Raw genomic sequence first — 12,803 nt, forward strand, 5'->3', positions numbered from 1 at the left:
CCCAAACCTGGTCGCTGCTGCTTTTGTCCGCGCACAAAGGATAGAAAATCTCGATCTGTCTGTAACACATGTCGCCGCCATATTTGTGTTGACCATCAATACAAAATCTGTCTTTCATGTAGCGACAAAAATGTCAATTAGTTTTTATTAATAAATTTTATTGTCTTTTCTTATTACCTTCCCATAATAAAAATAATATTTAAAAATATATCAAACACGTTTATTTTATTAATTTTTTTTGCGCGGGGTACTTCAGTACCCCGTGGTAGGAATAATTACATTCCCAGAGTGGTAGGGTTTAAGAGTTAATGGTTTTATTTATGTATTATATATTCATTTTGATGAACAGAAAAAACCTTTTTTTTTTTTTGCTTAGTCTTTATTTTTTTATGTTTAGAACAAAGAAAACAAAACAACTGATAACAGCCAAATGTTATTAGTTAAAAGTCATCAGCTAATTCTTGTGTTTCGCCATTCTGTAATCATACTTCAGGCACACATAAATTATAGTTTTAACTGAACATGAATTATCTGTTTCATAAGGCAGAATGGGATCATCTATGTCTACAAATAAAATGACAATTTACAATAATAATATATATTCTGGTAACTGAATTCATACAAAAGTGATATTAACTGTGTGTAATTCCATGGGTTGAAGTTGGATATCACGTAAGGATTGGAGGGATTGCAGAATGTGAAGGCCAGTGAGAGAGGTAGTTGTCAGGGATTGTATCTTGAGCCCAGTGAAGGGCGCAGTCTCACTGAGCCTGCCTTTGGGACTGCTGCTGTTGGTGCACCTGGAACCCATCCGATGAAGGACTAGCAGAGCGTCGCGGGAAGGAAACTGCGGGAACTGACTGTCGGTCAAAGTACGAAGTGTCATTATATGAATATCATCAGGCAGGGGTGCTTGTAGTAAATGTATTGGATCGTTGCTGATGTCCAGTTTCTCAGAGTTATCTATCGTGAAGATGTTCACGGGGTAGTTGAGTTCCAGGCTTAAGTGAACGGCAACTGAACTCGGCAGTTCATAAACCTTTTTGGAATCTGTAAATGAGAATCTGCGCAAGTTTTCCTTTGATTTTTGAGCAGGAGCCTCTTCAAAGATTGCTCGCTTAGATTGTGAATGTGGGTTTGGATAAACAAAGCTCACAGAATTCTCAGCGAGCGATCGCTTTAATCTCTTTGGAAGCTTGTCAGGTGAGAGAGATTCAGACAAGAGCCAGGAGCGGAATCTGGTTTTGCGATTGTCCACCAAACCTTCTCCCATTCCCCGGGAATCATCGTACAGGGTGCGACGGTCCAACATGACTTCCAGCCTCCCCGGTTCGAATGACGAGGCTCCCTGAGCATGGGTGGTTAAGTATGTCAGCCTCCAATCCCTGTCTTGGAGAAAAGCCATTGTAGTTATAGGATAGTAATTTCCTTCAATTTCTATCTTGGCCACTTTTACCCGCTTTTGGTACTGAAAGCCATTCTGATCTGTGTAGAATTCTGGAGGGTCACCATTTTGTATGTCCGTTTGCATTCGCATGTACAGCTCAGTTTCTCTGTTTTTAGGGGGATTTTCAAAGTCCACTTCATTTTCTATATAAATAGCATCTGATAATGAACCATTTTCCATATTGTAGATTTTTAATGTGTGTGTTAGGAAGGGTCCGTATATACTCGTTACTTGGGTAGAAATGGGACCGGATGTTATAAAAATTAAATTTGTTTTTGATCCATCGCCACCTTCTGATTTCCTCGAATACTCTTCTAGAACATCCTTTTCTGGAGTGTTGATATCTGGCTTGAATAGATAAGCACCCGAGTGCAACTGGGCACTTTGGTAGGCAGCAAATTCAATGGCACATTGTCTTATCTTCCCGGACTGCTTCTTAGTGATTGTTTTCAAGAAGCCAGTGATTCCATCAATGAGAAGTTTCATTTTGTGATTTTCTAACTGGATATCTCCCGGGAGGATATTCTTTATGTGAAAATTGTTCTGAGCCGCCTCCAGTTCGTCCTTGAACAGTGGCTGCTTGGTGTTGGGGAGTTGTCCAGGGCTCGAGGTGGCGTGCTCGAGCACATCGAACACGCAGCTGTCACAGTACACCGTGGTCACCTTGTCATTGGCCTCGTGTGCCGGCCTCTCCACCACGTGGTACGTCATGATGCTGAGGGGAGGCAGCTCAGCCACAAACATTACTTCAAACTCTTTAGTCGATATTTCTACATTATTTAAAGGATTCCAGCTCCAGACCGGGTTTATTTGGAATATTATATTTTCATTCAAATGATTGACAATCTTTATGTTTGTAGAGTTAACACGAATAATAGTGATTTCAGTACGACTCTGCACCAAGGAATTCAGTAATATGATTTTTCTGTCCTTATCGACGAGAATCGGCAATTTCCTCGGCAGTTTATCGTAACTGTCCCTCTCCATGTCATTAAGGATAAAGCTTTGTAACTGGTTATTGGACTTATCACTGGTTGAATTGGTGAGAAGAGATTCTAGGCAAGATTCTTGCAGCTTGGTCATGTCTTGAATACTTTCAAACAGTTTCAGTCCATAGTCCCTCATGACGGCAGATCTAGAAGTTCCAGTTATCGCATCATGGTGCTGGAATAGCCCAAGGTTGCGCCTAGCTTTTACAATGGATTCATATTTTTTTTCCAAGACTCTTAATATATTTTTATACCCATATTGGCGAGCCGTATTTAACGTAATTGTGAATAAGATTTCTGCGTTCCTCAGATTATGTTCCAGCTCACGATCCATGATCTTTAAAAATGGCCTGGTGGTATAGTAACCGGACCAATAGGCTGGCCGGCCTTCTGTGAAAATATCAGAATAAACAAAGAAGTCCCCTTTTAGAGTGGGAAAGCGGTCATATCTTTCTTTGATAGCCTTGAAGTAATCCTTCGGGGTCCCAAAAACTACTTCCGCATTGTATTTGTCCTTATTTAGATTGATGTAGTCAGCCAGCTTCTGATAGTTGAGGTATTGCTGATCAAACTCGACTTGGTGATTGTACCGGAAGTCATCCCCCAGAGGGATGAGCGCGACGTTGTGCGGCAGCAGCGAGCCTGTTCGCGCGTACTGTTCCAACAACAGCTCCGCCTTGGCCTTCAGGTTTCGGTCGTTGATGAATTCTGACTTGAGGGAGTATTCTGTGTATTCTCCTCTGATCTTTCTGAAATCGAAGTTTAGGCAGATGTAGGGGTGGGGGCCGCACGAGTGTTTGATGGAGTATATGTCGAAGGGCTGGTTGTGAGTGAGGTAGGGGGTGGCAGAGCTGGCCTCCCAGGGAGGCAACCACATGAAGTCTCCCCACTGGTGGTGCGCCAGCCACTGCTTCCAGGCGTAGTGAAGGCGCTGAACAACGCCACTGGTGACCCCCGACCTCGCCAATAGGTAGGGTACAGTGGCGCCGTGGCCAAAGGGGTCGATGGACCAGCCCGTCTCGGGGTTCACCCCAATGTTGTTCTTTATCCACTGATGTCCTTCGATGTACTGGTCCAGTAAGGCATACACATGTGTTGTAGCTTCATCGGGCATGACCCATCCTCCCGTGGTGATTTCTAAACGGCCCGACTGAATTAGACTCTTCAAGGCCTAAAATAAATTTATTATTATTGAAACAGAAACAAATTAAATAGAAAGACACAGAAAAGAAAGATAAGGTTAGGACTGAGACTCAAACATATTTCAATATGTCCTTGATATTTCACAAAAAGGCTAGTATTAGTAATAGCCAGAAGAAAGCACACAGGGCAGTGCGATGTTTATGTGCTAACCTTTTGTTTGATGGGGTGCGCTGAGTCCCACCATGCCGTGAGAAATGATATTTCACTCCAAATGAAAGTCATTCCAGGATACTGTTGTAATTTGGCAACAATATTGTTGATTATCTTTTTGGTGTCGAATTGAAAGTAATGCTCAAAAGTATGAAGCCATCCCGGGTCATTGTGAGAGTGGGGAACAATGATAACCTAATGGTGAATAAAAACATTCTTTAATTAACACATTAATTCTTGAAGTTTATTCATATAGTCATGGATACTACATATACAGTGAAACTCATTTACGAAGTTTCCATTCAAAAGTTTGGTTTTTTCAGTCCATTGAAGACAAAATTTAAAAAATGGTCCAATTTATCCCACATAAGGTTTCCTGCTAAAGAAGTTTATATTCAGATCCTTGGAAAATATTATAATTTATTTCGATTTAAAGAAAATAAATACCTATAGGTACAGACTTTTAACAATTTGTTAATAATTTGCTGCAGGTGCTAAATAAATTTACTAACCTTGAGAGGAGGCCTGTTCTTATCTCCCTTCTGCTGTTCATACCGCTCCTCGAAAGCACTGTCCCAATACTCGGTGCTCCGCATCCATTCTGGCTACAGAAAAACATATAAAGAGAGATTAATTAATACACTTCTGTCATTTTAGTCAATTAAAATTATTGTAAGACAGATTAATCACCTTAACACGGAATTACATAATTTTTTTTAAAGATTATTTAAAGAGTGATTAGTATATATGCTAGAAAATCTGTTCTGCCATGTGGTATCTTGAACAAGTTGTTGTAAAATTTTTTAGGTATGCTGTGGCATTCCAAGAGAATGAAACTATCGATAAAGTGATGCACTATATTAAAACTAAGTATTGCCTCATGTAAGTCCATATGGTGTACAAACCATGGATAAGTTCCAAGCGTCTGCATATAAATACACCAGAGGAATTATTTATTATATTTTTCCAGCATATTTATGTATTTAAGTTGGTGCGGAGTTCATACACCACCAGCATACTCCAGTTTGCTTTTTATAATTCCATTTAATGGCTATCATTGTATTTGGGTCAGTAAATTAGTTAAGGTGTCATAGTTTAAGTTTTGTTGTAACATATATTAAGTTTATTTACCTGGAATTCGAAATTGGGGAATTCCTTCAAAGTGTCAATATGCGTTTTCTGTATTCGTATCACAGGACATACATCATCCAAATGTTGAGTATCAAAAAAATAGCTACCATTTGCATTATTTCTATTAGAGGGATTAATCTAAAAGAAGAAATATCACCAATTATATCAATTACATATGTATAATAATGCACTGTAAATAATATAAGTGCACAGTATTACCATACTTATATCTTACCAATTGATTCTTTCCTAGTTGCTCATTATATAGAATATTTGAATCATCGTTGTCATGGACATCTGAAATTAAATCAACAATAAATTTATGACATGCTTATATCGCGCCAGCGAACATTTGCTAAAGGAATAGCGGGCAAACAAAATGCGTTCAAAGGGTGATATCAATCTGAAAGGCATATTTATGTTAACAACTTTAAAAACATCTTATGTACATAAATGTCAAAATAAACTGAGATTTTTTTTCACATCCAAATACACATACAATCGCGGGAATAATAATAATTCCTATAATTGCCACAGTTATGGACGTTTCACACTATGCTTTTTTCATATCTATCCCTATATGGAAATAGTATCGGGATTCATATGAAAAATCTTTATTTGACACAATCATTATTTTTATGCTGATAGTTGCCATTAGAAGATATAATATTTTTGGACAGTACTAAATTTGCCAAAAAATTGCAACACCTTGAATATAACCATAAATCACACGAAAGCATCCATTATTTGTCTTTGCTGTGAAAAAAAACAGTAATACAAATTCAAAAGTAATAATAAAGAAATTATAGTCTTTTTGTCAATATTTTAAATATAAAACGAAATAAATATGCAACATAATATAGTTGCGAAAAACACTGACACATGTCAAATAATGACCACCATCTTAAACTGTATGAAAATCGATACTAAAATAGAACACATCCTTTTTTACATCCCGAATCCATAAGGATAAACCACATGGAAACTGGGTGAAAAAATGCATTGTGTAAAACGCCCATTAGTATTATTAACTGTGCAATGATATAATAATAAAACATTTATTTGCCAATAGATTAATTTTACATATTTTTCAACAAAATTCTATTGACAAAAAGGTCACTGCTCGGCTATGCATTCCGTATCTCTTCGGGAATACAGCTGGTTTTCAGCAGTGCCTCCAATATAATAATAATATATACATATTTAGGTATAATAATGAATGAAATAATATTAATAATATAAAATCAAATCAACACAAACAAATTAAAAAATAAAAATTTCATGATATAATACAATAACTATTATATCATGAAAATAACAACCAGTCTCATTGTCTCATGGCAATGAAATTGAATTGAATATAATTTTCAAATATACAATAAGATTTTTTTAATATTGATTTTAAGAGATGGCAGTTACTGTAAAGTTGAGTTCCTACTCAATTTGTAAGATAAATGTTATATACATATAATGTTAACATAAACAAAACCATTTCTTTTATATTCAAAATAATTTTCAGAGCCGTCTACGTTGTTAAGATTCTTGTATGGCGAAGTTCTAACATCAAACTTTTAAAGCTTCCATTTATTTTACAAGGCTCTAACATCACTTTCAACCTTTTGCAATCGCCATTTTGTGTGAATCTGACAGTTGGTCGTTGTTACGAGGCGCAGTGCGTTCCCTAATGCCCTTCCAAGATATGGCCATATATTTTAAATACGATAAAATAAAATACATTCAACCACAAAATGAGAAATCGTCTATGGAAACTTTGACATCTCATATCTCAGTTTCTCACACAAATGATCGTATGAGAAACTGAGTTTATGAATATGGTTTTACCATACATACACCTCAGGGATCTCATTTCTACAGCATTCAGTCTCAGAAAAAATAAGGTAATGAGTTTTATAACTCATCGGGATTGCTACTTAGCAAGATACAAAATTTGTAATAATTTATAATAACTTATAAACTAAATAATTTTTTTTTTAATGTAAGTTTAAAGTCCCACCAAAAAAAACTACTATTATTTTTAAATAGGTTAAATCTGTTTCCATCTTTTTTCCTGCGTTTAAAATGGTACATGATTTAAATCATTATTGTTGTGGAAACAATTATGTGCAAACAAGCTATCTAATTAATTTAATCTGTTATATCTGCATCATCCTATGCAACACAACAATTAAAATATACAATTATTACAACTATCATGGTATTCACTGATATGGACACTTATTTTAACTGACATTGCATGTGTGAAAATAATATATTTTTTTACAAATAACGAAATGACCAACCAACTGAGATTTAGTGGCACTGCTGAGATCATCATACCACAATATCCAACAGCAACAATTGCAAAGACATTTTGAAAGAATTGATACAATTTACCCCATCCTATAGCATATTCTATCGGAAAGTCAAGAGTATTTCCACTTAAAAAAAAATCAAATGAATGGAATATTAATGTATCTGAAATCTAAATTCTATTTTTAATACAAACAAATAAAAAGTTTAAAAATGCGTTTTTTCTACCTAAAATTATGATAATGAAAAAAAAAATACAAACATACGTGCACACTTCAACTTTCAGATTTGAATATAAAGTGTTGTGTTTTATCTCTTTCTAGCACCATTTAGATCATACTTCTCACCATGCTAGTAAGGGAGACACACCGATTTCTATGAGATCATATGAGCTGTTCTGAAAAGCGAACAAATTGACTACGGTTAATAGCTGTTTGTTCGCATAACTGAACAAATTATCCTGAAGGGTTAAACCTTGGAAAATTAACTATAATATGACACGGACTATATTTAAATTGGATACATTTTTGAAGTGTGTTAAATAGTATCAGAGTGAAGACTGACTATGTACTGAACTTATACCCTATTATACCCTAGAAATGAGATCTTTGAAGCATGTTTTACAAAACTTTTTATGACCTTGTTAAAAATGCAAGGCTGATTTAAGCATAATTATAAAGGTTACGATTAAGAAAGAAACGCTTAAACGGTTTGGGCATGAAGATCGGATGAACGAAACGATGTGATGAGAATATATAATGCGGAAGTTAATGGTAAAAGACGTCAGTGACACCTGAGAAAGACATGTCACAATCAAGAGAATCATATACTTGAGTCGAATCATGTCAAGAGTCAGAATAATAGAAGAGTATGTATCAGATGATATATGAATGTAAATGAAGCAACCTTTAGATTAAAATGAAATAAAAAATGTTGTTTATTTATTTTGGTTGCAATTTTTTTTAAATTTGTCTTTATTAACCTTCATAAGATACAATTGAGAGATAAAATCCAAGTTTTTTTATAAAATATATTTTGAGAGCAATGCTTATGTAAAATGGGTGGAGAAACATAGTAAAACTGAGATTTTATATTAAAGTTAAAAAAATATTTCATTTACACAATATATTTTATTTACTGAAGTGAAGAATTAATGAATTTTTTTTAAGGTTTTAACTCTTGAGGAGTGTGCTCTGGCATTATGAAATGTGAACAGCAAAGCTTTTCTGACTGGACTGGATTTTTTTACATTTCCACGCAAATGTAAAAAAATAAGACAAAACACACTATTCATTAAATATAGAAGAATTTTTAAAGTCAGATAAACCCTACGAGACCATAAGAATAATTTTCCACAAGACAGCTGCAAAAGCATTATCGCATGTTCCATCAAAACTAACAATCAACCTCACAGCACCCAAACTATCATCGCCCATGATTTTTGCACACGAATTTACTTCAGGATAGCTTTAGTTCACCTTTCACCCCATGAACCAATTAAAAACTTAGTATTAATTAATTATCTCTATTGAACTCATTGACCCTACTAGATAGGCTATATTATGTACTAGGCCGGTATGACATTGACTCAAGGATTTTGTTCGGCAGAAATGAAAACTTCCATCATTTGGCTTTATTATACAAAACATACTTTCTACTGATGTATTTCAAGAGATTTTTCTATGCAGTATAAAGGAAAATTAATGTTCCAAAACCATGAACAAATTATTTATTTTCTTTCCCAGACGGCATGTCAAAAACTTCAAGTTATAAAGTTCTGTTTGAATAACTTTAATTGCTTTCAGTTTTATAATATGTACATAGAAACAGTGTGTGAAACATAGCAAAAGTGATGTGCAAAAATAAAGTAGAGCAATAGAGACATGACGCACAACGCAGATTCTTCCCAGATAAGAACACAAATAAAGAGTCGCTGATGCCAGTAGCAGTAAGAGATAGAAAGAGAACTCACCTTTGTAGAGAGCTGGGCGGAGAGCGAGTTTAGTAGATAATCCAGAATAGTAATATAATAGCAGTAAGGTGACAGCTATGGCGCCTCCCGCTACCCACTTTGGTCTTATCAAGCACATCATAATACCATTTTTTATGCCTAATATCATTAAATACCCTTTTCCAAAATACTAAAATTATTGACCTACGTAATTAAAATGCGTGTCAGCAGTTGCGCTCTAAACTATGGATCTTAACAACTATACTTATGTAGTGCACCACTCAAGCTTGCTACAGCTTAATTATTGATGTTGAAACAATCAGGAATGTAAATTACAACTTTGTGATGTGTACAGTCAGAAATGATCCACATTTCTTTAAAAAATATATATTTTCATAATAATTGTATATGTTTTTAAAGCTAAATAAAAATGAGATAGTTAGATCTGTTCAGATCAGATTAGCTGCAATAGCAGTACACTAAGCGAGCGGTCGTCTTATGTCATGTTCGATTCGGGTCAGTGAGTCAACTGCTCGAGTGGGGACTATGTCTCCATCTGTGATACATCTTTCATTTTCAAACTTTGTTCAAGTGCAAGTATTGGACATTTTACTAAAAACTATAAATGTTAATAGTTTTATGTTGTGTGATGCGATTGTTAATTTTAGTCCAGGTGTAGATGCATCTGGAAATAAATAAATCATAAATGTACAAATTAGTAAATTTTGTACATCTGCCATTATAGTAAAATATTTTGGAGTTTTCTTATGAATGCTGTGCTTTTTGAACTGTGGAACTGAATCGGCCATTGTACAATTCCATTCTTACACATCTTCAGGACTTTGTAGATATTGAATAAACGGCAATGCAAAATTTTAACAAAAATTTTAATTTTCATGTTAACTCTTTTTTAAACATGTTTGAACATCGCTGTTGTCTTTGAACTTAAGACCTATACACCAATTAATTTACGATAAGATTATGGAATAATATTATCTAACACTTGTTTTCTTCTGAACAAAAGTGGGCGGATAAGAAATAGTGATAGATACTAATTTAATTTTGAAACTCAATGTTTAATTAAAATGGTTTCTTTATTTAATAAAAATTTATTTTTAGATTACGGAAATGAATGAATTTTTCACTGATTATATTTTTTGTAGCTATGAAATATAAAAAATGCGAAGAGACATGAAACACATCACTGTATGAAATAAAATTGACTGAATATTACAATAATTCATCCCGGCATGGCATGCCGTGTCCGAGTACCGCAGGAAACCCATTGTTACCAGGTCACATGAAACATTTAATACGCATCATTGTAGCCTTTACGAATTAGCATGACCGGACGGATCGGACCCGGTTATAATACGACGGTTTCAAAGAAAACTCAGAATGTGGTAAAACAACATTCCATTCAGGCTTAGACCAGACAGCACGTAATTGCATTAGTCCCAAACTAGTATACTGTTACGGCTAACCTTAGATGGCGCAGACTATACATTGTAAGTAAATAAAATATCAGCGAACCAACATCTATTCCATTCATGATATTAACATACCAGTCAAAAGTCAATCAAACCTACTGTTTCAAACGTAGACATGTTATTTGGAGACGTCAAACGACGAAACAGACGCAGCCATTTTGACAGTGTGAAATTCAAAGAAGCTGTAAGATTTAGATGCTCTTTTTATTCACGGTCCAAAGAAATCCAAGCCGGGGCTTGTTCTGTTTTCTCGCGGTTAGCGTATATCAGGTGTGGCGAACCTTTTTGGGTCCGCGTGCCAAAAATCCTCAAACATTATTTCTAGATTGTGTGGCGTGCCCAAGCTGTTAAAAAAAATTAACCAAATAGATAAAATAAAAATGATTTTTTTTTTTAAATTTTATTCATAAGCTTAAAAATTACAGATTATAGAGCTTTGTAGAAAACAGTGCGCACGGCGAAAAATAAAAACCGGTAAAATTTGACAGGCAGCGAACTCCATAAACAACTTGTGAGTGTTGCAAGCATAAATAAACCAATCATATTGCAAGCGTAAAAAAAATATTCCTATCGATTTCTCTGGAAAAATTGTCAGTTTCGGCGGGAACATTGAATGAAATTTCCAAATGTAACGTAAGTTAAATTTGAGTTGAAACAACTCAATTCTGGTTTGAAAAAAATCAACAGAGTGACTGTTAAATTTGAAAAGAAAAGAAGAATATGAACCTTTGTTCAGATATTTTTGAAACAACTGGTCAAATCAAAAAAAAAAATTTAACTTGGAAATCGTTAGTGTGCCATCCAAATGATCAAACGTGCCACCTCGGGCACGCGTGCCCTAGGTTCGCCATACCTGGCGTATATTACCTATTACCGGTTCTAGGAGGTATTGCTATTACACGTCTACTTTGGAGCGATGGTACAGAAAAATAAAGTAGGAAAGAAAGGTAACGGTTTACAGCGCAGTTCATTGAGAGTGTCCTGAAGTGGCGCGCTGGACCGTCACCGGCATAAATAAACCAATGACAAACTTTCCCCATAAAAAAGCCCGAAGATTTCGATGTATTAAAGACAGGTGCAAATCTCCCTTTGCTTGTCCTTAGTGTTCGGCTCGCAGTCTTGGTACACATTTAAAACGTGTTTCCTTCTCATAAATTTATTTTTGTTTCCTGTTTCTGTTATCTTAGTGAAATAAAAAAAAAATACTTCACTAAATGTAACCAAGTTTTAAATTTTTCTAATAAGCAGAGAAATGTCAAATAAATACTCTCGTAGAAAAGCACAATCATTTGTGAAAATGTTTTCCAACATACAATTTTAACATTATTTTATGAATATTACTTTTATAATAATATTTTAGGCTGATGAATGCGTACGCTCTGAGATAAGATTATATTGTCTATGGTCCTCTAGTGTGCTTGATATGTCCCTAGGTATACATGACTTGAATTCACAGAAAGGCCAAAGCAAACACGTGCGCCTGCATCTGTGACTGTGATTTTACACGCAGACGGAGGCGGCAGTTCGAATTATTAGACCTTAAGTATTTACTGAATAGTTTCACCGGTCCCGCAATAAAAAAAAAAAATAGAAAGCCAACTTGGAAATACACCCATTAGTCGGCAGATTTAGCTCTAGACCCTCATCAAGTCGTAATCCGAAATGGGTGTATCGTTAAGCCAGCGACCCGGCAATAAAAAAAAACCTTCGCCCAAGGCTAGGCTAAATTGTAATTGTTTGAAGGTCTTTTGTACAAATGTCATTTTAGCATCTTTTAAAATAATAATAACGACTACGGTGAGAATGTCGATGCCAGCGCCACGGACTCAAACAACGTACCGAAGTGGTGTAAAGCGGAACCACTTTAGTTACAGCACCCCACGACAGGCGCGCTACGGTCGCTGGATTGCGCAGCTGAAGACAGTCCCGACCAAAAACAGTATCCAGTACCCAGTCAGAGAGTGATCATCTCGCCTCCCCTTGGGGCGGCCGCCGAGGCGCCTCCGCCCAGGAGGCTGCCCTCTCGGCGGTCACGATCTCGCCTCAACATTTTGGAGGAGGCCCACCACTTCCCCGCCCTGTTTTAGGTACTGATGGTACCCCTTCAGAGCTCTCGCAAGGACGCTAATTTT

At 35.7% G+C, this 12,803-nt stretch overlaps 1 protein-coding gene across 3 annotated transcripts; it reads right to left on the reverse strand.

Annotated features, from left to right (window-relative positions):
- Nucleotides 1-582: 582 nt before the first annotated feature.
- alpha-Man-IIb (alpha-Mannosidase class II b) lies at nt 583-10,902 on the reverse strand. Of its 3 annotated transcripts, none has more exons than XM_089649905.1 (7): nt 10,771-10,902; nt 9,203-9,866; nt 5,156-5,217; nt 4,921-5,058; nt 4,302-4,394; nt 3,790-3,984; nt 583-3,607 (listed from the first exon to the last, which is right to left on the reverse strand). In XM_089649905.1, the coding sequence occupies exons 2-7, from the start codon at nt 9,348-9,350 to the stop codon at nt 617-619; spliced, it is 3,627 nt and encodes a 1,208-aa protein (XP_089506031.1). In that variant the 5' UTR covers nt 9,351-9,866; nt 10,771-10,902; the 3' UTR covers nt 583-616. The 3 variants fall into 3 exon arrangements, with proteins under 3 accessions (XP_089506031.1, XP_089506028.1, XP_089506029.1); XM_089649902.1 differs by having other exon boundaries at nt 10,747-10,838; XM_089649903.1 differs by lacking the exon at nt 10,771-10,902 and adding an exon at nt 10,416-10,601.
- Nucleotides 10,903-12,803: the final 1,901 nt, after the last annotated feature.

The sequence above is a fragment of the Hesperophylax consimilis genome, chromosome 31 (genome assembly GCF_061612785.1).
Source record: "Hesperophylax consimilis isolate HC1 chromosome 31, BYU_Hcon_1.0, whole genome shotgun sequence".
Lineage (NCBI taxonomy): Eukaryota > Metazoa > Arthropoda > Insecta > Trichoptera > Limnephilidae > Hesperophylax > Hesperophylax consimilis.

Coding starts and splice junctions, on each gene's coding strand:
- alpha-Man-IIb (XM_089649905.1), bottom strand. CDS start 9,350: ATGATATTAGGCATAAAAAATGGTATTATGATGTGCTTGATAAGACCA. Junction 5,059..5,155: donor AACTAGGAAAGAATCAATTG/GTAAGATATAAG, acceptor TTCTTCTTTTAG/ATTAATCCCTCTAATAGAAA. Junction 3,608..3,789: donor CGCACCCCATCAAACAAAAG/GTTAGCACATAA, acceptor AATTTATTTTAG/GCCTTGAAGAGTCTAATTCA.